The sequence below is a fragment of the Ananas comosus genome, linkage group 5 (genome assembly GCF_001540865.1).
Source record: "Ananas comosus cultivar F153 linkage group 5, ASM154086v1, whole genome shotgun sequence".
Taxonomy (NCBI): Eukaryota; Viridiplantae; Streptophyta; class Magnoliopsida; order Poales; family Bromeliaceae; genus Ananas; species Ananas comosus.
In genome coordinates this window covers 5661166-5684806 of record NC_033625.1, presented here as the reverse complement: position 1 = coordinate 5684806, position 23641 = coordinate 5661166, and the positions used below count along the sequence as shown (strand labels likewise).

The following is a 23641-nucleotide window of genomic DNA, read 5'->3' as shown; positions in this document are numbered from 1 at the left end:
AGTCCACACCAACAGGCACCTCCCTCGCAAAGCCCGCAATAGTCTGGGCCTCCGAGCTCCTCGCTGTTATCTGACGGAGTCACCGCTCCAAACGAGAATAAGAGGGATTTAGTAAAGAGTCGGCGTTGTCTTTGCGAATATTGCCGACTCTAATACAGGGACTACTATTAAGTAGTGGGGTAAATTTCAAATTGGTCCCTAACCTATTCCATTTATTTTACTTTACTCCCAAAATTTTTAATTTGTTGCTTTAGATGGTTTGAAATATCAAATAGTTCCAATCTTAAACTTTGATTTTTTGAACTTTGAAGTTCGAACCAATATATTTTTAGGAGTTTTACGATGAAATTTTCTTTTTCTCTTATTTATAATTGATTAGTTTGGAAATAGCAATTTAGCATGCTACTGCTATATGAGAAATCACTTTTTTCCTCAATCAACACCTTCTATAGTCCTAATTTTTATTAGTTTGCAGCTTCTGTGTCTAAATTGTGATTACTTTCTTAGATACGCTTAAAAGTTTATTAAAATTATTTAAAAATTTTAACCGAGTCATTATTGGACTAAGATAACTCAAATTAAATAAATTTAAAAGTTGAGGGGCCATTTCATAGAAGTCTATAGTTGAGGGAGTCTCCATACATTTTGAATTTCCACCTAATCACTTTAGGAAATAAAAGCATTCTTTTATATGGGTCCAAAAATTCTGACATTTTAAAGGCAAAAGATTCTAAATAATTACATAAAATGCGTTTATGTAAGTTTTCTTTTATCATTTTCGCCCGCTTTTTCACTTATTGTTATGAGTAATACTTCTATTCTTTGTTATTTTACAAAATCGCTCATTTATTTTTATTCAACGGCTCAGACTTAATTTTTTTAAAATTATGACCCGTAATAGCAGGTGAGAGAGGTACCGGTTTCCAGATATCACAAAAAAGAATATTTTGATCTTTTAATACATGAATAATTTAATAATTTTAATCCACTATAAAAAATTAAATCTCTATTCACTCTTCTTTTTTTTTTCTCCCTCTATCTTTCTTCTTCATCCACATTCCACAGTAGAGATGTAAAGGGGTAAGATTCGGGGCAGATTTTCAAAAATCCGAGCCCGAATCCGACTATCAAACCCGAAACCGGAACCCGAACCCAAATTTGACGAATTTTAGAAAATTATATCCACACCCGTACCGGACTAAAAATCCAAAACCCGAAATCTAATTCGAACCTGAAAATCCGAAACATTTATTTCTCTTTACAATGTTTTAAAATATATTAAATTAATTCTAAATTTTTAAAATATATATTCAAATATAACATAGAAAAATTATATATATTATATATAACGTAAAATAAATTCGGGATTCAGTTGGTTTCGGTTTAAGATCGGATACAATCAAAATCCATAACCGAATTTAAATCTGTCGGATTTTCATTTTTAATATTCATATCCAAAACTATATCCATTTAGAATAGACAAATCCATTGCATTTGCTTTTGGATTTTGATTCAGATTCAGATAAAATTATGGGTATTCGTACCTATTAACATCGGTAATCCATAAATATTTTGTCATTTCATATCTGTAATCCACAGTTATTTCGTTAAAAAATATTACAACATATTAAATACGTGGAATTTAAAATTATTTTTCCTACATTCAATTTTTTTAAGTTGTGATAAAAAATTAATATCTAAACTAGAGGAATTTAAAAGTTTCTTAAACAAATTAAATATGTTGAATTCGTTATTATCAACATTAAATTTTGTTAAAATAGTAACACAAAATTTCTCTTATTTAAATTTAAATTTAAATAATTAAATTGAACATATTTTTTACTATTTCTAAAATTCCTAAAATTTAAATTAATGACTAAATTAGAAGAATTCTAAAATTCCTAAAATTAATGCCTAAATTTTGGAATATCAATCAAATTTTAAATTAATGTTTAAATTAGTTACAAAATTAATGGTAAATTTGGGATATTAATCGAAATTTTTTAAAAATTTTGTCTAGTTTTGTTACAAAAATACCCTCATATGAAATAACCTTTTAACCTGTTACATAATGAAATGATATTTTTAACCTTTATTAATTAACGGTTAAGATTTTTTTACTTTTTATAAAATAAAATATCGAATCATTTCTCTATTGTTATTTGATAGTGTCGTCATTCATTAGAGAAGTCTAAGCCTCCATTTGGTTCGGGGTTAAGGAAAAAGTAGCTATTCCAGGAATAAAGTTAAGTTCAGGGTTAAAATGGGGTTAAAGTTTTTTTGTATTTGGTTGGGGGTTGGAGTTAGTCTAGAATAATGAAAAATAATGTTTGGTTGGAGTAGGTGGGATAAGAAGATAATGATTGATAAAGAAGGATAATGATTGGTTGGAATAGGTGTGATAAGAAAGATAGTGGGTTATTATGAATAGAAAATAATATTTGGTTGGAATTTGGTGGGGTTAGGTGGGGTTAGCTAACCGGGATAATTTATTTGAGGTGGGTTAGCTAACCCCACCCATTTTTTGGAGTGTTTGGGGATAAAATAGGGATTAAGGGGTTATTCCACCCCTTAACCCCCAACTAAACAAGGGCTAAATGTTCTATAGTGACAAAAAGCTGCAATGAGATTCTACGCATCAAAAGCAAAAGTTCCGATTATGAGGTTATGTTTCCACTTTAGTCCGAAACTATTGAAGAACAATCATCAAAATATTTTTATTTTTCCACGAAGCTCGGGCTTAAGCACTAGTAGGATCACTCCGACCGTTTAAATTTGGCGACTGGGGAATATATAGGAGTGTAATATGGGCCGTGCCGGGCCGGTACGGCCCACATTTTTCAGGCCAAAACGGGCTAGCGATTGGCCCCGCTCAGTCCGGATTTAATTTCGGGCCGGGCACTGTCGGGCCCAAATTGTCTATCCTCTGACACAGCACGGCCCTTCGGCTTGGAAGGCACGGGCCATGCCGGACCGGACCGTGCTTCGGGTCGGCCTAGTAAAATATTTATTTTTAATTTTTTTTAAAAAAATTTAGTATGAATTTAAAAATATAAATAATCAATATTTTCAATTTAAATTAATATTTTTATTAAAACAATAAAAAAATTATAAAAATAATTATACTAAAATAAATATTTAATTTTTAAAAAATAATAAATAAATTTGTATTATTTAAAAAAAGATAGATTTTGGCCCAATGCTCCAAAGGTAAGGCCCAGCACGGCCCCGAGCCTTGGGCCGAGCTTGCCGGGCTATAGCACGGCCTGAAGTCGTGCCGGGCCAGGTGGCCCACGTGCCGTTCAGTCTGTTTTACTTCCCTATAATGTTGTGTTGCTTTTCTCCCTTTTGGGTTGTTCTTTACAACTCGGCAATAGCGAGTTAATGCACCGACCTAACCCGCTAGCAATAATAACTCGTTGGGCCCAAACCACCGACCTTAAATACTTAAGTCCAGTTATTATTACTAGCGTGTAGGCCTCATATATTTTAATCAGAATTATTTTTCCATCCGATGTGGGACTATTGGGACGTTACAGCTAAAATATTCATGAAAATGAATAGTATATCCTAATAAATATGTTACCAAATCCTTTAATTTTTTGTGAACAATCGATTTCTCTAAAGGGGAGAGTAATGAAGATAAATTAGTGATACACCGGTCTCAGATAGCTTAAGCTTTTATTAAAATAAAAATTCTTTTGTGCAGTATCAAAATAGTAGGCACTTTGGAGTAAAAATGGAGATGGATAATTATGATACATATACAATTCCATGGCTCTCATATTTTTCACTGAAACAATTTAGTACCTAAACTTATTCATAAATTGCAAAAGAAAATTCGACGGTAGTTGATTTTTACTGTAAAATTATCTTTCACTTTCACTTTTGGTTAAAAGATTTAAGCACACTATTAAGTGTGAAAGTTCAAGACTAAAGTAATTTTAAACAAACCGACCGTTCCTAGAGCAAGTGTCAAAGGACTTGATGGTTGGTATCCTAGACCCAAGTTCGAATCCTATTTAATTCACATTTTCAGCTAAGTTTATTTCTAAATGAAATAAACGAAGCGGATAGCATGCTATCTATCTTTTTCTCTCTCAAAAAAATAAAAAGAAGTTATTTTAAACAACAAAAGAAGTGTTAACTACTAAGATGAAACATTGGAATAGATTAGGGACTATCCATACATTTTAACCTGGGTGCATGCACAAGGAAAAGGAAGAAAGGAAAAAGAAAAAGAAAAAAAAGGACTGTGATTGATTCCCTTTGCTTTCCACATTACTGGAAATGATGATAGAAGTCCATGCCCATCACATCAGGTGAAGCACTAACTATCTATATGGAATTTGATAACTCCTCTTTTTTTTCTTTTTTTTTTTTGTTGAATAAAAAAGAAGTAATAATAATAAGATAATGAAAAGAAGATCATTTGGACACATTGTTTGCCATGTCCTTTCTGAGTATACAAGTCTCACTTTTGGTCCTCATATTTTGAGCCATGTGATATCTTGGTTCTAAACTTTTAATTAATTATAATTTTTTACTTAAATTTTTTTGTTGTTGTAATTATTTTCTACGGACCAATCTAGTTTCCAGATACTAATACTTTATGATGTGACAGTAGTATAATATTTTAATAACTGTAATGTTATTGGTCTCAGTATTATCACATCCCTGTCATACTAGTGTCAACATTATCACATCACTGTCATATTAGTGTCGGCGTTATTATTTAACTAATTAAATAAATTAAGAGACTCAAATTATAATAATTTAAAATTTGAGACACTAATACAATTTAGTCTGTCTGATTGATTGAAGGACAGGAGTTGCTCTGACACTGGAAATTTGATGTAGAGGGGTAAACATTTTATGGTAAAAAAGACTTGAAAATTTTCATTTGTTAGTAAACTTTTTTAGAAGTTTCATTTGGATCACTCAACTTAAAAAAAAAAAAATGTTACTGTTACTGCACTGAACTTCGATTTCAACTCAACTTCTGCAGGGTAATGTTTGTTAAACTCCGTTTGCTTTTCTTAATATTAAGATAATGCAACAGTAGATCAGACGATATTTTATAAGAGAAGATGTAGTAATACGACAACGAAATGTTAGCTGATATAGCTATCACATTATCTTCAGAGAGTTGTAATTTAATTTTCATATCATTTCCATACAAAATGTGATGTGACAACTGAATCAACAGTACAACACATTAGTCAAAACATCTTAAGTTCCATGATTTAAACGAAACTTTGCCCTAAGTTTAAACACCTTAAGTTCCGCGATCTAAATGAAACTTTGCCCTAAGTTTATTCACCAGTGGCCTTTGGCATAATTTAACTCTAAAACAAGATGAGAGTAAGCTTGTACTAAAAAGCCTATACTCATTTGATCATGAAGCTCCCAGCAATATGACCTACAATTTTTTCTTTTTTGATAAAAAAAGATCAAATTCAATCCCCAATCCAAAACTTAATCATGTGATCTTGTAGGTTGAAATAAGCAACAAGAAGGATTCATCTCTCCAACTTACAAAGCAGGAAACACCAACCAAGTACTTGAAGTTTCCTTAATCCAATCTCATCATAATAGCAAATTACAAATAGCAAAACTTATTTACAACCTTTTTTTCAACAAAAAAAAAAAATGTCAATACAAGTTTTTGGCAACCAAAATAGTCATATATGTTAATACAAATTGAACCGTTGGTTCGCGTGCGCGAGATTCAGAAATCACCCATAAACACTAAAAATATTTGATCATGATATTAGCCAAAGCATAATTGGTAACTTACAAAGCTTTGAATAGTTAAATTTGATCATTTCCTGCTTCAGTGGTTCAAATAGGTTTCACCTCTCAGAAGCCATAAATATGACATTCTCAACAAATAATGTAAAATGCTAACAACTTAGACCGATGAGTTCCTAATTTACTCGACAAACATGTGAAACGCGACAATAATCCACATATTTTAACTTTCTCTCAAAAAAAATCCACATATTTTAACTTGTATGTATTTATTAACACCAGAGAGACTCCTACATAATGGTACATTAAAAATCATATGAGATTATCCACCAATTTATTGAAATGATCTCAATAAAGCAGCCAAGTTCGTCGAACTCGCTTTTATCTGAAACTTTTTCATACTTCCTATTCTCATCATAAATAGTCCCAACAAAATGCGACAATTCATCAATATATACTCTCCAATCCTCGCTAAAATAAATAAGAGTCGACAACATATATAATCATAACAAACCACAGATTTCAACACTACATACAAGAACAAAATTTGCACAAAAAACTCGATTAATAATAGGAAAATTTGGCATATCCATTCATTTAGTACAGCAAAACAGGACCATTTCACACAATATATGCCTCAATCCAAAATTTACTAATCTCTTTACAAGTAGGAGGAAGCGGCTTCGCGAACATTCGGAGGGCATAAATGCCAAGAACATAAGCATAACAAGTATTCCTATGTACAAAACAGAAACATTTCACAATATATATATATATATATATATATATATATATATATATAGTCTAGGACTACTATATTCTTATGAGTATAGATTCTTTTGTACTCATCAATTTTTGGCCGTTGGATAAAGAAATGTGCGGTTAGAATAATAATGGCCCTCTAGAGTTGAGGGGTGGTTAGTTGAATAGCATCATCCAATGGATGAAAATGGTCAAAACGGTACATCTAACGGCCGAAAACTTATGAATACAAAAGGATCTATACACAGAAGAGTTTAGTAGCCAGACTCTCTCTCTCTATATATATCTCAATCCAAAATTTACTATACTCATTACAAGTAGGAAGAAGCGACTTCGCGAACATCGGAGGGCATAAATGCCAAGATCATGAGCAGAAGAAGCATTCCCATAGGAAGCAGCAGTAATAAGAAAGGTGGAGGGGGCAATGGGGGCAGAACCAATGGAAGCAGCAGCAGGGAAGCTGTGAGGAAGAGAAGTACCGGAACCGATTCGACGCGGAAATAGCTTGTGGGGAAGGCTCTTTGCTGCTTGCTGCTTACTTGTAGATAGGGCTTGTTGTAGTCCATGTATAATCTTGCAGCAGAAGCACTTCTCCTTAATCTTCTTTCCATGACACCACCAGTGTGAGCTTTGAGTGCACAAATGAGAAGTTCTTCAATAAATCTCAGTACAGAGCTCAATGTTCCAAAATTCATTTCATAATAACTGCTTTTTTGTTTCAATCTTGGAGAAAAGTGATTCTCAGATTTGAACCTGCATGCCAACAGTAGAAGATTTTCCAATTATAGTTCTTGCAATTAACCCAGGAGAACATCATATTCATATCATGTAAAAGATGAGGAATATATGCAGATGAAAATGCAATATTAACCAGAAATTGTAGACTTGTAGTGTATATAAATATTAAGCAAACCAATGTTTTTGAACCAAGATTTAGAGGAGAAAAAGGAATTAAATTATGCATAAACATAGGCAAAAAAAATATCATCACTACCTAGTTAACATGGCATATCACTGTTATGCAGTAATTAATGTCATTTAATCTACAACATGATTGGAAGGTTTTAAAGCTTCATATTTACAAAATAATATTTGGTCTACAAGAGTATTTATAACCAAACCATATAATTTAGGTTTTATATATATATATATATATATATATATATGAAGCACAAAATTAAAAGGGTAAACAATCAAAAGGAAATCAATTTGTACCTTGGTTATCTCTTTCTACTTCTTGTATGGGAAATTTTGGCTCCTCTAAACATTCTTTGGATGATTATCCCTTAAATCTCTCTCTCTCTCTCTCTCTCTCTCACACCATTTTCTTTTTTTAAGGGATTGTACAGTATAGAAAAAAGAGTACAGGAGAGAAAAGTGGTAGGGATGAAGCTTTAGGCCTAGTTTTGGTGGTCAAAGCATGTGGCTACAATTTTTTTTATTTTTTTGGATGGCAGCTGTAACTATAAATTTATAGCTAACAAATTTTTGTAGGTACTGTTAAAATTTGTAGTGCGGTTAAAATTTGTTAAAACAAATAGAGAGAGAGTTAAAAGAGCTGTTTGGTTATAAATAGTTACAGCTGTACTATAATTATAACTCTATATACGATCAAGTCTGACGAAACAGAATCGATCACTAGCCAAATAATATCCAAAAATTATACAATTTAATTTTTAAGTATTTTTAATAGTATAGATTAAGTCTAACAGATCCGATCTTTGATTTGAAAGCTGCATCACAGCCTCTGTGCTACTGATAGTATAGCTGCCCCCCCCTCTCTCTCTCTCTCTCTCTCTCTCTCTCTNATATATATATATATATATATATATATATAGTGTTTGGTTTAATGGTTAAATTTCAACATTGGGAGGTTAAACTATAGAAATTGAAACCACATCTAAATTAGTCGCAATTCTAACTGTAATAATTAAAGAGAGCAACTTTAAATAAAACATAAGTTTACCTCTCAAATTACTTTTTAAATAAAAAATATATTTTTTTTTTCTACGCTGCAAGTAATAGACTACTATACATAATAAAATAATAAAATTTTAAAAATACACTTCTCAACTATCTGCAATTAAATAGATTGTTTTTAATTGTAACACGATCTACTACATCCAATCAAATAAAATAAATACAATAATAACTATTGTTTTATTAATTATATATAGTTTTAATTATTCTGTACTTCTATTGCATCCGACTAATAGGTTTTTTAAGAGAAGTATATAGGAAGTAAAGAATTATCTAGAAGTATCTATGAAGTATCTAATAGTAAGTGTAAAACTCAGTAACTTTTCAAAAATATATTTTTATTTAAAATATATGTATTTTATATTCTCACAAATAGCTTTGGGCCTTTGGCCGAAGCCAGTGTATGTGTTTTCGGTTCCTGCCCCCTGGACTTCCCCGTCACTTCAGGCGTCACAGTCTGTCATTTTCTGCTTCCGCCCACGTAGCCAGATTGCTACACTGACAGCATCTTCTCTTTCCTCTTTTTTTCTTAACAAGAGAGAGAGAAAAGAATAATCATAAGTAAATTACACTTTTGGCCCTCAAACTATCAACTGTGTGATATTTTGATTCTGAGCTAAATTACAAAAAAAAAAATTTATCAAAGTTTGATTTTTTAGTTTCTCTCTCTCTATCATATAAAAAATCTATATTTTGTCTTTTTAAAATAAAAAATATTTACAGGAATACAGAGTTAACTCTAATGCAAAATAACCAAATTGTTCATCACTCTTTTCGTCTCTTTTCCAATTCTGCTCATCTACAGCCTCTCCTCCTCCGTCCTTCGCGTCTCCCTCGACTCCGGCTCTGACTACCTGTTCCCCCGCTCCTCTTGCACCCTCATCGCCCCTCCATTTCGGCAATGGTAGGGAGGAGATCAGGATGAGTTCAAGGTTTAGGGTTCAGGCGTGGACCGAGAGATGGGCAAGGGCGACGAGGAGAGCGAGGGAGTGTGTGTAGGCGCGGATAGAGGGGTAGGCTAGGGCAAGGGTGGTGGAGAAGGGCGAGGCAGTGCGATCGAAAATGTCAATGAGGAGAGAGGAGGCGTATATGAGATGAGAATTTCAAAGGTATTTTAGGTATAAAAATATATAATAATAAAATATAGACAGAATTCTAATGGAACACGGATGGCGGGGACCGAAATAAACATTTTTTATTTCTTTTGGGGCAAAGTGTAGATATTTAAATAAAGGAAGAAAAATGAAAAAAGCGAGTATTGACATAAGAACTTTCTGTAATTTAGCCTTTAATTTATTATAATTTCTGAGGCAACGTTTTTGAATTATTATAATAAAATTTTAGAATCTAATTTAGTTGACTAAATATCGATAAAAATTATTAATATAAAAATAATATAATAAGAGTCTGGCTGCTATGGTATCGATAGCACCAAACACTTGATGCTATCGAGTTTTCTACCATTGGACTAATCTTTTTGATTATTTTTATATGCTAGATTATACTTATTAACCAACCACCCACACAATTTTAGGGAGCCCACACTTTTGAGGGGTGCATCAAGCATTTGATTTTGTTACATGTGCGAAACGTGCAAAGGAATACTCACTCAATCCATGTGGTGCCTCTCATGATGATCCCGCAATATTTGGCCTACCCCTTTTATTTCTCATTAATTAATTTATAACTGTTTACAGTAAATAAGAAAATATCCCTAGTTTACAACACAACGCATACTTTAAACCCAAATCCAATACCAACCAATTGCATTATACTCTCTCTCTCTCTCTCTCTCTCTCTCTCTCTCACACACACACACACACACACACACAGTTTCATTGTGGAAAATTTATACTTTGAGTGTATATTTGGATTTTGATTTGGCTTCAAAACAAATAAACAAGAAGATGCAAATAAACTGAATAGACCAACTAAACCTAGTGTGCTTTATTTTCAAATAGATTAAATTACGCAAAAAAAGAAGAAGAAGAATAGTTAACTTCATTTTGGTCCTAGTAATTTATTACATTTTTACTTTTATCATAAATTCGAAAAAATTATAATTAACTATCTTGTAATTTTATTTTTAATTTATTTTTAAGTATTTTCACCATAAAATAGTAAAATAAAAACATGTTAAACCTATAGTAGTTAAATACAATTTTTTAAACCTCAGTAGTTGCCTCAAACTTGTTGCAAAGATTATTTTTTTCAATAATCGACGCTAATAGCATGTTACATTTTTCTCAAAAAAAAAAGAAAAAAAGAAGAGATCTAAACAACAGCAGAAAGCATCTGCTCATATACTCTGAAAGGACTGAAAAATTCGAATTCAAAACTGCTAACTACATGCTTCGCTGACGGTGATTACTACTGTAATTTTATAGCATTATAGGAGAAAAATTAGAAGCAATTGGAAGTGGATGCTTTTTGGAAACGGAATCCCAGACTCTTATTAGTAGATGGTACAGGACAGTTACTAGACATTAGGGACCGAGATGCGAAAACTAAAATGTTGGGAACCAAAGTGAAATAGGATAATTTGGATCCAAAGCTAAACCCTCAGAATGCTTGATAAGGCTAAAAAAACACATCATCATACCTCAACACATAAGAAAAACGGAAGCAGTTACAACATAATCCAAAATATGAGCTCCCCAGAAGGGTCTTACATAGTAACAGAGAGCAGCATATTTTACATAGTGTTTTATAATAACAAACATTGTCCATTGGAGCAAAAGTTTGAGAGACAGGAAAATTAGAAACTAGGTAGGCGACTTACCAAGCTTATAATATATGAAGCTCTCTTTAACTCATTAAGAATATGTAGGGCATCGAGGCGCGGGATCTAGTCCTGCGAAAACATTCCAGAGAAATAATTAGCCGTGAACCATCAGGATCAGATAGAAGTAATCTGTAATGTTATCATAACATATGCGAAGGCGCAACCGAGTTTATATTTGGAGCACAATATCCATTAGTTCATAGTTTCAAAATATCCATGCAAAGAACGAAAATTTCGTGAAACTGAATACTGGAAATTCAACAGAATTCTGGTTTTCTTCCTTCTCTTCTTGTGGAATATTGGAAATGAAAGGATTTTCTTTTACTGTTAAAAAAGAAAAAAAAAAAAAGTTCTCCCCTAGGCCCATAGAGAACTGGTGATAACAGTTCCCACCGAAAGAAAGAACAGAGAATCGGGAACTATGATCGGTCCTACGTAAAAAGATCACTTGTTAGATTGATTATGCTACTCGCCGATCTCTGCTGACCATTATTGTGTGTGCTTCTGGGTCATAAAAATTAATTGCTGTTTTGGAAGGACAGAAGGAACAAAATGAGAAAGAATCTACAGAAGATCATCATATATATATATATATATATATATATATATATAGTTGAGCTAGAATACTATCGATAGCAAACGGGCTCCGTTGCCACCCATTTGTTTTCGATGATAGAGCCTTCAAATCAACGATCGGCACCGTTGAACATGATCTATACCACTTGAAGTGTTTAGAAATCAAATTTCAAATCTTTTTGACATCATTTGCCTAATGATCAAAGGGTTTCAAAATTTGTAATTTTAATGGTCGATATGAGGCGTTTTCTCGTTTAACGGCGTAAAGATATCCAAATCAATTGAATTTTTGNGTTCATTTTTGTTTCCACTCGATGGATAAGAGAACAATATCGAAAATATATGAAATTTGATTTCTAAACATTTCAAGTGGTATAGATCATATTCAATGGTGCCGATCGTCGATTTGGAGGTTCCATCATTGAAAACAAATGGGTGGCAACGGAGCCCGTTTGCTATCGATAGCATTCCAGCTCCTCTCTCTCTCTCTCTCTCTCTCTCTCTCTCTATATATATATATATATATATATATATAGATATATATATATATTTCGAAATCATATTTAACGGAGTGGATCGTCGATTCGGAATACTCATCATTGAAAATAACTTATGAGTATGAAGGGCTCTATCCTCATAAGAGTATAGTAGCCTTAGCCTATATATATATATATATAGACAACCTACAACAGTTCATTTCATTTTCTTCTATGGCCAGCACCTGTTCAATATGGACCCTTTAAACACAATGCATTGCAGGAAATAGGAAACATCATAAGTCCAGTCCGAAGCTCAATTGCAAAATAAATATTGAAGGAGAACTAGGTTGAGCGCTAATGCAAAACTTGGTCAAGGAATCATGAAATGTATTCTAAAGATAAAGGTCAAGTTGAATTTAGTTGAAGTTCAAGCTGATTAAATTTATTTATAAATTGAGTTGAGCTGAACCTAGTATTAAAAATACATTTCTAAATCCAAGATACATAGAATCTTAGCTATGCACTTCCACAAAACAAAGAGTAAAAATCAAACTGTAATTCAACTACTCCAGAAAAACAAATTTCAGATGTATACATGAGAAGTAAAAGCCAGGAATTCACAGGGAAATAAGCTAGCGTACCTCATCGTCGTCGTCGTCATCATCCTCTTTCTTAAGACGGGTAGTCCCACCCTCTTTGCTGATGGGTAATTTCATTCGTCCAAAAGGTGTGTCCACATCAACATTTCCTTTAATAGTATAACCAGTACCCCTTCCCCTGATCATATCCCAAAGAGCAGATCCAAAGTCCTTGGGCCTAAAAGAGACCGGAATCTTCATCAGAGTAATCCCGTGTTTCTCTATCTTTGTAGATTCAGTGAGCTCAGCAGATCCGATGCTTATATCAGTTAGCCAAATTTCATAGTCCAACTCATTAAGTCCGAGATCAAAGTCATTCTTATTTTCTAATGTCACGTGGAGTGTTGCAATTGTCTCTTCAAAAGAGAATTTGTTAAACTTAATCTTTTTAACGTCAACATCTGGCTTGTAAGGCACAGGGATTTCACCGGTCTTCTCCAAAGGCAAAGTGAGCCTTCCAAAAATGGGCACATCAACGATAAGAGCAACCCTAATTTTGTAAGGGATTATGCTTCCGGGCTTGATATCATGATACGTGCTCTTGATGTCATCATAGATTAACACTACGGGAATCTTGACGGTCTCAGAACCATGAGCATGTATCGTTCCTGCATCAGGAATCAAACCAGATACAAGCTTTCGTCCATCACTTTCTATTAAGTAGTCTATGTCGACAAGTGGGATAGGGACGGGATTAGGGTTTGTGATCAAAACATCGACAACAATCTCTGCCTTCTCCAGATTGATGTGGGGAAAGTGGACCCCAGTAACATCAGCAGTCGGCTTTCCAAATCCAATGGCCTCCTCGATCTTCTCGCCAATGTCATGAATAAAATCCTTCACCTTCTCGATGAATCCTCCCTCGTGCTTGCCTTCTTCCTCCTTTCCCGCTTTCTTTTCCGCTACTTCTGATTTGTCAGAGGAAGATGCCATTCCTTGCGATAATGATTGCAGGTGTTAGCATACAAAAATGCATGTAAATGATAAAACACAAAAATTTCAAGAAAAAATCATTGCACTAGCATATTTCCATCTTAGAATCACACACCTAATTAAATGATCATGATTCATTAAACATACAAGCATATAATGTACAAAGCCTGGCTGCAAGAAAAAATAGTGCTAAAGTAAATTAATGCATTACAAGGACATGTGGAAACTATGATATCCAACCATATCAAGATGTCTTAGAAGATTTTTCAAAGCAAGAACCTTTTTTTTTCCTCCTTACGAATGATACATGCATACAAGCAAATGCTTAAGTAAAGAATTGTTAACATGTCGATCAGAGTTAGATCAACAAACGAACAATACCGAGAAACAGAGATAATTTTTTCTTTGAAATATAAAATAAGAAATATGTAAAATAGACTTGCAGATAGATCAATCTAGATGAAGAAAAGCTGCGTTCAAAAGAAACTAACATAAGCATCATGAATTAGCTGTGGAAGAAGTTAGTCAGAAAATATAAACACTAAAAGATTACTATAGTTGTTTATTTATGCATTATCTTCGACAAAATGCAATAAAAACAAAGCTGCCTGAAGGAAAAAAAAAAAAAAAGAAAAAAGAAAATTGCAAGAAGAAGCAGAGTAAGAGCATCTCTGGCCCGGCTTCTACTTCTTGCTTCATCTGAGCAACAAAAAGCCAAAATCTTCTGCTATGGTGGAAAGTAGGAATATAATTCTGGGGCCCAAAAGTAAATGCTTTAATTTGAAACTTCTAATACAGAGAAGCTATTAAGAAGATTTCAACATCGTGCTTCTCCTACGAGCATTACTCAACAACACATCATCAAACACCGCTACAATCTAGAGGCTAGAGCACAACAAATCAGGCCCCTAGTCATAAATTGACCTTCGTTGCAACTTAGTAACACATGATCCTTCAAGGTAAACAATAATGTATCAGACATTACTTAGTAAGATAGACACTTAATAACTCGTGAACTAAAGATCTCAGAGCACCAACACCCAAGTCACAAATTCCTCAGAGACCAGAGCACAACTTGATCATAAGATCCCCTCCAGATCAATAAATTTCTTAGTAAAAGATCTATCTCAACTGATAATGCAACACATTACAACAACATTGGCAATAAATACAAAAGGCACCCTAGAATCTCAACAAAGTAACATCAAAACAAGATGATTTATCCACCCAAGCTAGTAATAACGATCAAAAAAGCAACAGATCCAGCAAACCAAGCGGCGATCAGCCAAGATCTAAGCAAGTAGGTCAAACAGAAAGGGCATACATTATCAGAAACTGGGGTTTTTAGGGGTTAGAAATTCACAAACAAGATGAATTTAAAACATGAATGATCAAAAAAAAAACAAACAAACAAACAACCATTACGTGATCGGCGAAATCGGACGAGAGGAAGTGGAAGAAGAGGATCTGAGAACAATACCTCGAGAGAAAAGAGGGATCGATTCAGAAGCGATCGATGAGAGAGAGAGAGAGAGAGAGATACGTGAGCGGAGTCGGTCGCAGTAGAGAGAGAGAGAGAGAGAGAGAGAAATGGAGAGAGAATAGATGGACTCGGCAATATCATTACCGTGCGGTGACGGGACCGCAAATTGCCGCTCTGCAGAATATTACAAAATAGTACTTATTTTTTTGCATATAGCCTTCTCAAAACTTTTTTTCATAAATTGGTCCTAACAAATTTATATTTATATAAAATAGTCACCTTCTCACCGCACAAGCATCTAAATGGTATTTTTATATTGAAGAGAATGAATCAATCATCGTATTTATTAAATTATCATGTTCTTTTTTATATTTTTTATAATCCTAAGTTAAAAATAAAGGATTTATATGTAGATATAAATATAATGATTGAATCACCATGCTTGCATAGTAAAAAAAGTACCATATATATAAATTTAAATTTACTGAGATCATTTATAAAAGAAAATTTTAAAGAGCTAAATGCAAAAAAAAAAAAAAAAAAGCCCTACAAAATTATTGCACATTTATTTGACTAGGTCTGGCAAAATATTACAAAAGTAAATTTTACCTAACGTCCAATTTGCCTAAAGTTTACTGTGGGGATGGGTTTTAAATTTGATAGTGTACATTAAATATTTAATAACATTTAATTATTAAATATATTTTAGAGTAATCAATTTTTTGAATAATATAATATAAGAGTAAATTCTAAACCCTTTTATTCTAATAATAAATGTCGAGTTCAACTTTTGAAGTATCACTTGTCACGGGTCTAATGACTTTTTGTCGAAAAGCCCACGCGGCGCTCGTCTGTCACCTGCACAAAACGAGTCAGCCAAGCAAAACCGTCCCGAGGCACAACTTCGCAAATTGGCAACGACCGAGAATTGAAAGAAAGCACGTAAAGAGATCCAAGTATTTTATTGATAACGAAAAGTTGGACTACAAGCGAAGGGCACAAGACTCGACTTGATCGGGCATGGCCGGTGAGGATAAAATGATCACCAAAACACTACGCTTTTAGCGAAGCGGGCTCACTTAATTCGTCTCACCCAACCTTCCCGTGCCGGCCATGCCCGACCAAGTCGAGTCTTGTGCCATATAATTTCATTGAAGTATTATAACCAAATTCAACCATCATTCCAAATTATTAAACCTATTGGATATAATGGTAAGGTGCAAAGATGAAATTGATGCAATTTTTTCTTTTTAACACAAGGCGGATAATTGAGACAGGAGCTAAAGTACACGGAATTTTTTTTTTTGTAATTTTGATAATTTTCTATATAATCTTTGAAGTTTGAACTCATTTTTTGACAATAAGATTGAAAGAGAAATTCCTATGCAAAATCACATTTAGGGTCAAACAAAAACTCAAGAAATTGTACAAAAGGCTCAACCTGGAACCACGAAATGAACAGGGAAGGAAGCAAAGTAAAAATGAGGAACAAACACAAATACAAGAGCATCACAAAAGGCTGGAGAAGAACTTCGCCAGCCACTCCCTGCGCATTTCCGGATGCCGCACCAGAAAAACCTTCCCCTCAATCTCGTTCTTCAGGAAATACTCAAACGCTACGACCGACATGCGCTCATTGTAATCACACGCCGATATAGCATTCCACAATTCCTCACCAAAGTCTCTAGGCTTTAAATCCTTTATAGCATCTATAAGCTCCCCTATCTTCACAACTAAGTTCTTTACATCCACCACATTGGCCTCTTCGTGCCTTGTAAACCTCGAAGATCTTCCCCTACTTGATGGAGCGGACGATGAGCCGGGCGTAGAAGTTGGTGGTTGTCGTTCGCAGTGACCTCCGACAGTCTCTTCTTTAGTCCCGATTTCCTCCGTATTTATATCATCAGTAAAAAGAATAGCCAGCTCATTGTAGTTCTTGATAGGCCTATTAAGTAGTGTAGCATCCTTCGGATGAACCTTCAATGTGATAGCACAAGTTAACTCGAGTTCTAATTCTAAAATGTGTCGCAGTGGTGTATATATAAGGTACAACAGTAAAGAACATATGTGAACCACGACCGATTTTGCAACGACTAACCAACCTTCAAATATTTTGATGCCTACCTAACCTTTCAATTTGTTCGATCTGATGGCTCTCAATAAAATTTGGCGTCCATTTGGTTTAATGAATTTGTTTAGAGTTACATCATCTGATTTATGTCACTTCACTTCAGTTAAAATATATATAGCAGAAAGGTTAGATAGTAAAATCAGAAATTCTAAAAGGTTGGATACTCATCCCAGAACAGGCTATAGTTCGGGTTGGTTTTGTACATTTTAAGTACAAATATAAATAAGTGTTGCTTACTTTAACATAATCTCTGTAATGGTCTCCTCTCAGGCTGATAATCTTCGTAATAGGATCCCAGGAAGCTCCATTTAAGTGTTTTAGCTTCTCTACTTTGGTCCATTTGGTTATAAAACTCTTCAGCCGATTCTCTACCTTGGCTACATCACAACTTGTTCTGAATTTCTCAGATACTGCTTTTGCGGCAGCTAATAGAGTGCTTTTATCGAACGGCTTTTCGACTCCCGCGCCGATTATTTCCTGCTTTACGAGAAAATCAATGAGGAACTTTGACATGTTTCCGCTCCATCTAAATTTTGTGGAAGTGGCGTCTTGGGAGGCAATACTTGGAAGCGCAGTTTCATCATGCCCTGTTTGTAGATCGGCAACTCCCAATATTTCCTGCAATAGTTTCGAAATGTATAAATGTACGGAGCTCCCCTGAACTACAGCATATTTTAAAACAGATAACTTTAACTTTAAAATTTTGATTTTACTACCTAACCCTACGATGCTTTTGAAATGAACACTTAAATTTTGAGTTTTTTATTTTACGACCTAATTTAGTAGTATTTGTAACATGTTTTATGGAATATTATGTTACTCGATGGAATATTATACCGACATGATTGTTTCCTGCTAAGATATAATAACCACACGCAATAGGTGTCATGTAAAATTTGGAATTGTCTCGACCAACCACTTTTACCAATTTTCCTTCAGAATATTCTATTACGTGAAATTCAAATAAGTCAAATACCACTCTTCTTCTAAATGCTCAGATAATTATTAGGGTATATGAATCATCTGGCATTCATGTGATCGAAGATTGTTAAGAAAAACTGCACAAAAGTACAAAGTTTGTGTAGTTCGTTTTAATTTTTTTGCGAATTTCCATAGCAATCTGTAATAACAATAATGTTTGGGGGGGTCTAAAGTATTTTCCCCTTCCAATAAGTTCATGCAACGCTTAATCAAGCTAGGTTTTTCACCTTTCACCCTCACCATGTTAATCATTTGGGTTTGGCATTTCATCAAACACATTATCTGCAAAAACCTAATTTGAGCTCCCAAGCTACAGATCAAAAACCAAACCAACAACAACCAATTCTCCCAAACCAAATATCAACGATCGAAGGGCCCCAAATTCGGAAACCAAATGAGAAAGCCCTACCAATCCAGAACGCGGTTGCTCCGTCGCCGCCTCCGAATCGAAAGTGGGTGCCCGCCCATTCGTGGAAGAAGCTGAATCGAACCAAGCTTCGCACCTTATCAAAGCGAATCGAAGGGAATTAGAGGAGGGGGGGAACGAATGGAGAACCCTAGAAAATTTACCTCGAATTGAAGCGCGGGAAGAGGCGAGGGTTGCGGAGCAACCGGGATAGGGAGAGGGAGAGAGGCGAGGGGCCTTCGAGCGCCATGGGAGGAGGAGAAGGTCAGCGTTGAGATTTGGGAGGAGGCGATGGAGGTGGGGCGCAGGGAAAGAGGCCATGGAGGTAGGTGACCGTTGGGAGTGGAGGAATTCAAATTTTTTTTTAGGGTTGTGGAGACGACTACAGCGGGGAATTAAGCTAATAAATTTCTTACTATTTTCCTATTTAAATTTTTTTAAAAAAATCGTTTTTATCAAAATCTAAGCTAAAATACGCGTACTCAAACAAAACTCAAAAATCGTAACCAACTCGCAACCAAACTCGAATTAAAACTGATTTTCAATGCTTATACATATATAAAATTATTATTATTCTTCTGGGCTTGAATTGATAATTTATTTATAATCATTAAATATGACCTAATTTAATGTATAAATAAAAAATATTGCATGTTTGGATTCTAGATTTCTGTTTGGTTTGGGATGTGAATTTTGATCAAATCTGGCAACAGATTACTAAAACCATTCGATTTCAGTTCAATTTCGAATCTTAGCTTCGATTTCAGTTTTGGTTTAAGTTTTCGCAAAAACGATCCCGAATCCAATCCATTGACATCCCTGTAATAAGCTTTTATCGATCAGATAATTCATCTAGCCTCATAAATCATTGTTGAACATATGAAAAAACCCAAATTAACTGATCATAATTATTCAAACAAACCATATCATATGCCAATCCAAGATCAGCCAAAAAAAAAGATAAAAATAGAGAGTTCAGGAGTATAGTTCAAAATGTTTTAACCTGAAAAAAAAATGTTTCGAGAATAGATTTGTTCCAATCAGCATTTTCAATTATTTAGTTCTCATCAAGTTCTAATCAAATATTGAAAATACACATTTTTACAAAGAAAAACTGCATTGAATATCCAGCTGTGTGGCCCTTTATCCCAAAAGAAGAGTTACAAAAGAAAAGGAAAAAAGGACCAAATCGTAGTCACAGAAACAGCTATTTAATTCAACAATCACAACTGTGGCCAAAATTTCTTCAACAGAGTACAAAGATCCAAAGAAAAGGTTTACCAGCTACCAACATATGTCACATATAGTGTTCTCTAAGTCGAGATCCATTTCAGTACCCCTTATTTCCTCGTATTCGGGCTCGCATATCGACCTGTAGCACGAAACAAATCGCCAATTATTAACATGATAAGTAGATAAGGGGCAAAAAACACATGCTGTGCTGGTCAACTCTGTCGTGAATTGTTTTTTCTTTCCGCATGTAAATTTATGGATGGTAATGTAGATAGCTAAAGCTGATTGACTGAAACAATTAAGTTCATGCTGGTTAGTGATCCAGTCATAGTCTGCAAGCTTCTACTTATGAGAGTTGATGGAACTTCAATGTGTTCATCGCAATCACTTCAAGCATGCCTTCGTGGAATCTAATTTTAATTGGGCTCGGATGAGCGAGAATGTGCCCACTCAAAAAAAAAAAGTATGCTAAATTACTCGAGTCATGTTGATACAGCAGATCTATTAAGAACAGATCCATTACCAAGCAGATAAGAACCCAAAAACCAAATAGATTCACACCATTGAAAACAGATCCATCGAACACACAAACTACAAACTAAAGGGATTCACATACAAACTTGCTTGGTGTAAGCAGTTTATTCCCTTTTCCCTCGAATCCATCTAACATGTTTCCACCCGAAAAGGCCAATTATTCCACCACTCTCTCACCACTAACATGCCTGCAATTTTTCTTTTTTCTTTCTTTTGTTTTTTTTTCCTTTTGAACACTTAAAAAAGGTTGGGGTGACAACTAGCAAGATTAAGTTAACATCAGAGCTTGAAGCCTTGAAACACTCACTATCTCTATACTTTAAACTCGACTAGTATCCAGCATATTAGTTGTGGTAAAATATATTTTGTGTATCGTTGTCGATTTTCTAGATACTGACAAGATAGCCAATCATGGTTTAATTTCACAAGCTTTTGGATGTGCTTCCCACCACCCTCTCAGGGCATATGCAGAGGGGTGGGGGCTAAAGCCTTCGAGCAAGTGAAGCAACTTGTAGTGAATGGAATTAAAAACATTATCAACATGTTAACTTCCAGACATAAGAGGAATCTAACTATTATATGCAGACAAAATAGAAAAACCGATTATTACAAATCGTGACAAAGAAGTGAAAAGATTCTTGTGATGGTTACATTTGCATAAAATGAATATTAAATTGTTGAACCATTTGAAGAAGTTACAAGGGCATGGTAAAACATACCTGGCCTCTCTTGCAGTTAAAATATGTTTCCCTCAGGCCGACACACTCACTAGAAATGGTAGGTACCTTCTCTCCTGCACATTCCCTATACGATCTCTTCTCAACCTGAATATCCACTTACAGTATAAGTTTCAAAATAAGTAATAATCAAAAGTAATTCAACAAAATAAGTAATAATCAAAAGTAATTCAACAAGTCAAGAAATACAAATGACATGTAAGCTTTACACTCTTGAAGCGAATAGGCTAGAGTACAGATAACACATGCACTATTCCCTGTATCTTGCCAAATCAAACGCAACAATCATCCAAAATGCATTTTCATTACTAATATCATCTGCCAACCCATTTTCATCAAGTTTTGCATCCAGATGCAGCAGTCATCCCCAATTTTGGGCATACTTGAGATGAGAGTAAAACATGAGGTTAAAATTGTGCCACTTAAAATTGCAATAATAGACAGAGAGGAAGGCGTAGAGGTATTTTCCATTCTGCCTCGAATTCATCCATGGATGAAACAATTTCAATTAAAATGCCTTCGTATATTTTACTTCAAAAGAATAAACAGGATATAATTCACAAGAACTATAAATGATGATGTTGTTAACAAGAAACAAATAAACTTATCAAGGAATTCAATTTGAATCACTTGCTTGACTACAAGTTCATGGCAGCAAGTTTACAAATTCGATCGACAATTTTTCTTCACCCTCATTATCAACTCCTGAGTTTTCTGGTAACTCTCAGTTCTTCTCCAAATTCAACATCTTGCAACAAAGTTTAGTTATAATATGCAGATAATCGTGCACGAACGGACACAGAGGCGTTTCTAACTCAAACTCTATGGGTTTAACTATTTCTCAATGATTTATCTAGTGATTCGTTGGCTTGATAGTTCCAAACATTCGACAAATTACACAATATTCCAGAAAAATTGCTCCATTTCCCATCCGAATGAGCCGTTCAATTTTGAAGCACCGTTTCGTGTAAAAATCAATCAATGCAACATTCAAGGTAAATCAATTTGCAGACACTTTGTTATTATTCAAAGAAACTTGGTAAGTTGATACAAGGAATTGCTAAAGGAGAGATGCTAAGGTGAGGGAAACATAAATCATTTTCCTAGGGTTCTAAAATGGCCTCTATCACCTTCAAATACCTAATTACCTATAAATCGAGACAAAAGAATGCCCTAATACATTGTTCATAGAATTCTAAGCATTCCGATTCCTACATTTATTGTTTCTTAAAAAATCCCGAATTAAAATACATAGAATTTTACAACCTAATCAAGCTACTCACATTGGTCAAGATCTAATTACCCTAAATCCCCTGTAACCCAGCAAAGGAAAAAAAAAAATCGAGAAAAAAAAGCGAAAAATCGCGAAAATTTGCGGGTAATCAAATCCAAATGCGGGTTCCCCAGATCACATATATATACTTAAAAAACAGAAAAAAAGAAAGTAAAAACACAGTTAAAGGGGGAAATCAGATGAGGAGGATGTTGTTGAGATTGGGGGATTAGGATTGGAGACCTTAACGCAATCGGTCTCGCTGAGGCACTTCACGAGCTCCATGGCGAGCCCCTTACACGACTTCGACATCTTCGCCTCTAGAGAGAGAAAGAAGGGAGAGAGAGAGAGAGAGAGAGAGGCCTCGTTGTGGGGTTTAGGGTTCGACCCGACCAAATCACAGAGGTGAGCCGATTCGGGCCGGACCTGTTTTCGTGGGGCGGGTTAACTCAACCCGACCCGGCCCAAAAGGTATATACGTACGGGACAGAAAAATGCACAGGGCCCCCTGACTTTTCGTTGTTGTGCAAGCAGGCTCTTGATCTTTCAATTTTGATAATTAGACCCCCCTATATTTTTTAAAATAGTTTAAAGAACTACTCTCGTCAACTAAAATTTCTAACTACACAACCAATTTGGTCGTTTGTCTTACATATAATCTTATAAAATTTTAAAGCACAATTCCTCTTTTTTTAACTTGTAAAAACAAAAAAAAGCAAAAAGTCAAAGTTAGGCTACGTATCACGGACACTTTTATAAGCCTCGCGTGTTCGTGTCGGACACGTGTAGGATGTGAACATTTTTTGGCCGTGCTTTTAATGCCGATCCATAGTGCATACAACTTTTTATTTTATTTTTTCTTTGCATATATAATGTAAAATAATAAATATTTTAGCTTTTTTATGAATGTATATATATTTTTTTGACAATATAAATAAATTATGTGTGGTGGATAA

The 23641-nt window shown here is 34.4% G+C and overlaps 4 protein-coding genes across 7 annotated transcripts; all 4 read right to left on the bottom strand.

Annotated features, from left to right (window-relative positions):
* LOC109709919 (ARGOS-like protein) lies at nt 6301–7973 on the bottom strand. 2 transcript variants are annotated; one of them, XM_020232297.1, is made up of 2 exons: nt 7511–7635; nt 6301–7269 (listed from the first exon to the last, which is right to left on the bottom strand). In XM_020232297.1, the coding sequence occupies exons 1-2, from the start codon at nt 7519–7521 to the stop codon at nt 6828–6830; spliced, it is 453 nt and encodes a 150-aa protein (XP_020087886.1). In that variant the 5' UTR covers nt 7522–7635; the 3' UTR covers nt 6301–6827. The 2 variants fall into 2 exon arrangements, 1 of the variants encoding a protein (XP_020087886.1); XR_002216236.1 differs by lacking the exon at nt 7511–7635 and adding an exon at nt 7732–7973 and having other exon boundaries at nt 7232–7269.
* LOC109710869 lies at nt 11068–15534 on the bottom strand. Its single transcript, XM_020233658.1, has 3 exons — nt 15388–15534; nt 12978–13909; nt 11068–11350 (listed from the first exon to the last, which is right to left on the bottom strand). Exons 2-3 carry the CDS (start codon nt 13905–13907, stop codon nt 11345–11347), a joined length of 936 nt encoding a protein of 311 aa, XP_020089247.1. The 5' UTR covers nt 13908–13909; nt 15388–15534; the 3' UTR covers nt 11068–11344.
* On the bottom strand, nt 16742–19838 carry LOC109709766. 3 transcript variants are annotated; one of them, XM_020232084.1, is made up of 5 exons: nt 19073–19838; nt 18912–19005; nt 18085–18139; nt 17759–17998; nt 16742–17367 (listed from the first exon to the last, which is right to left on the bottom strand). In XM_020232084.1, exons 1-5 carry the CDS (start codon nt 19227–19229, stop codon nt 16900–16902), a joined length of 1014 nt encoding a protein of 337 aa, XP_020087673.1. In that variant the 5' UTR covers nt 19230–19838; the 3' UTR covers nt 16742–16899. The 3 variants fall into 3 exon arrangements, with proteins under 3 accessions (XP_020087673.1, XP_020087672.1, XP_020087671.1); XM_020232083.1 differs by having other exon boundaries at nt 16743–17367; nt 17759–18139; XM_020232082.1 differs by having other exon boundaries at nt 16743–17367; nt 17759–18139; nt 18912–18982.
* Nucleotides 19981–23052, bottom strand: LOC109709767 (cytochrome c oxidase assembly factor 5). Its single transcript, XM_020232085.1, has 3 exons — nt 22929–23052; nt 21395–21499; nt 19981–20280 (listed from the first exon to the last, which is right to left on the bottom strand). The coding sequence occupies exons 1-3, from the start codon at nt 22995–22997 to the stop codon at nt 20239–20241; spliced, it is 216 nt and encodes a 71-aa protein (XP_020087674.1). The 5' UTR covers nt 22998–23052; the 3' UTR covers nt 19981–20238.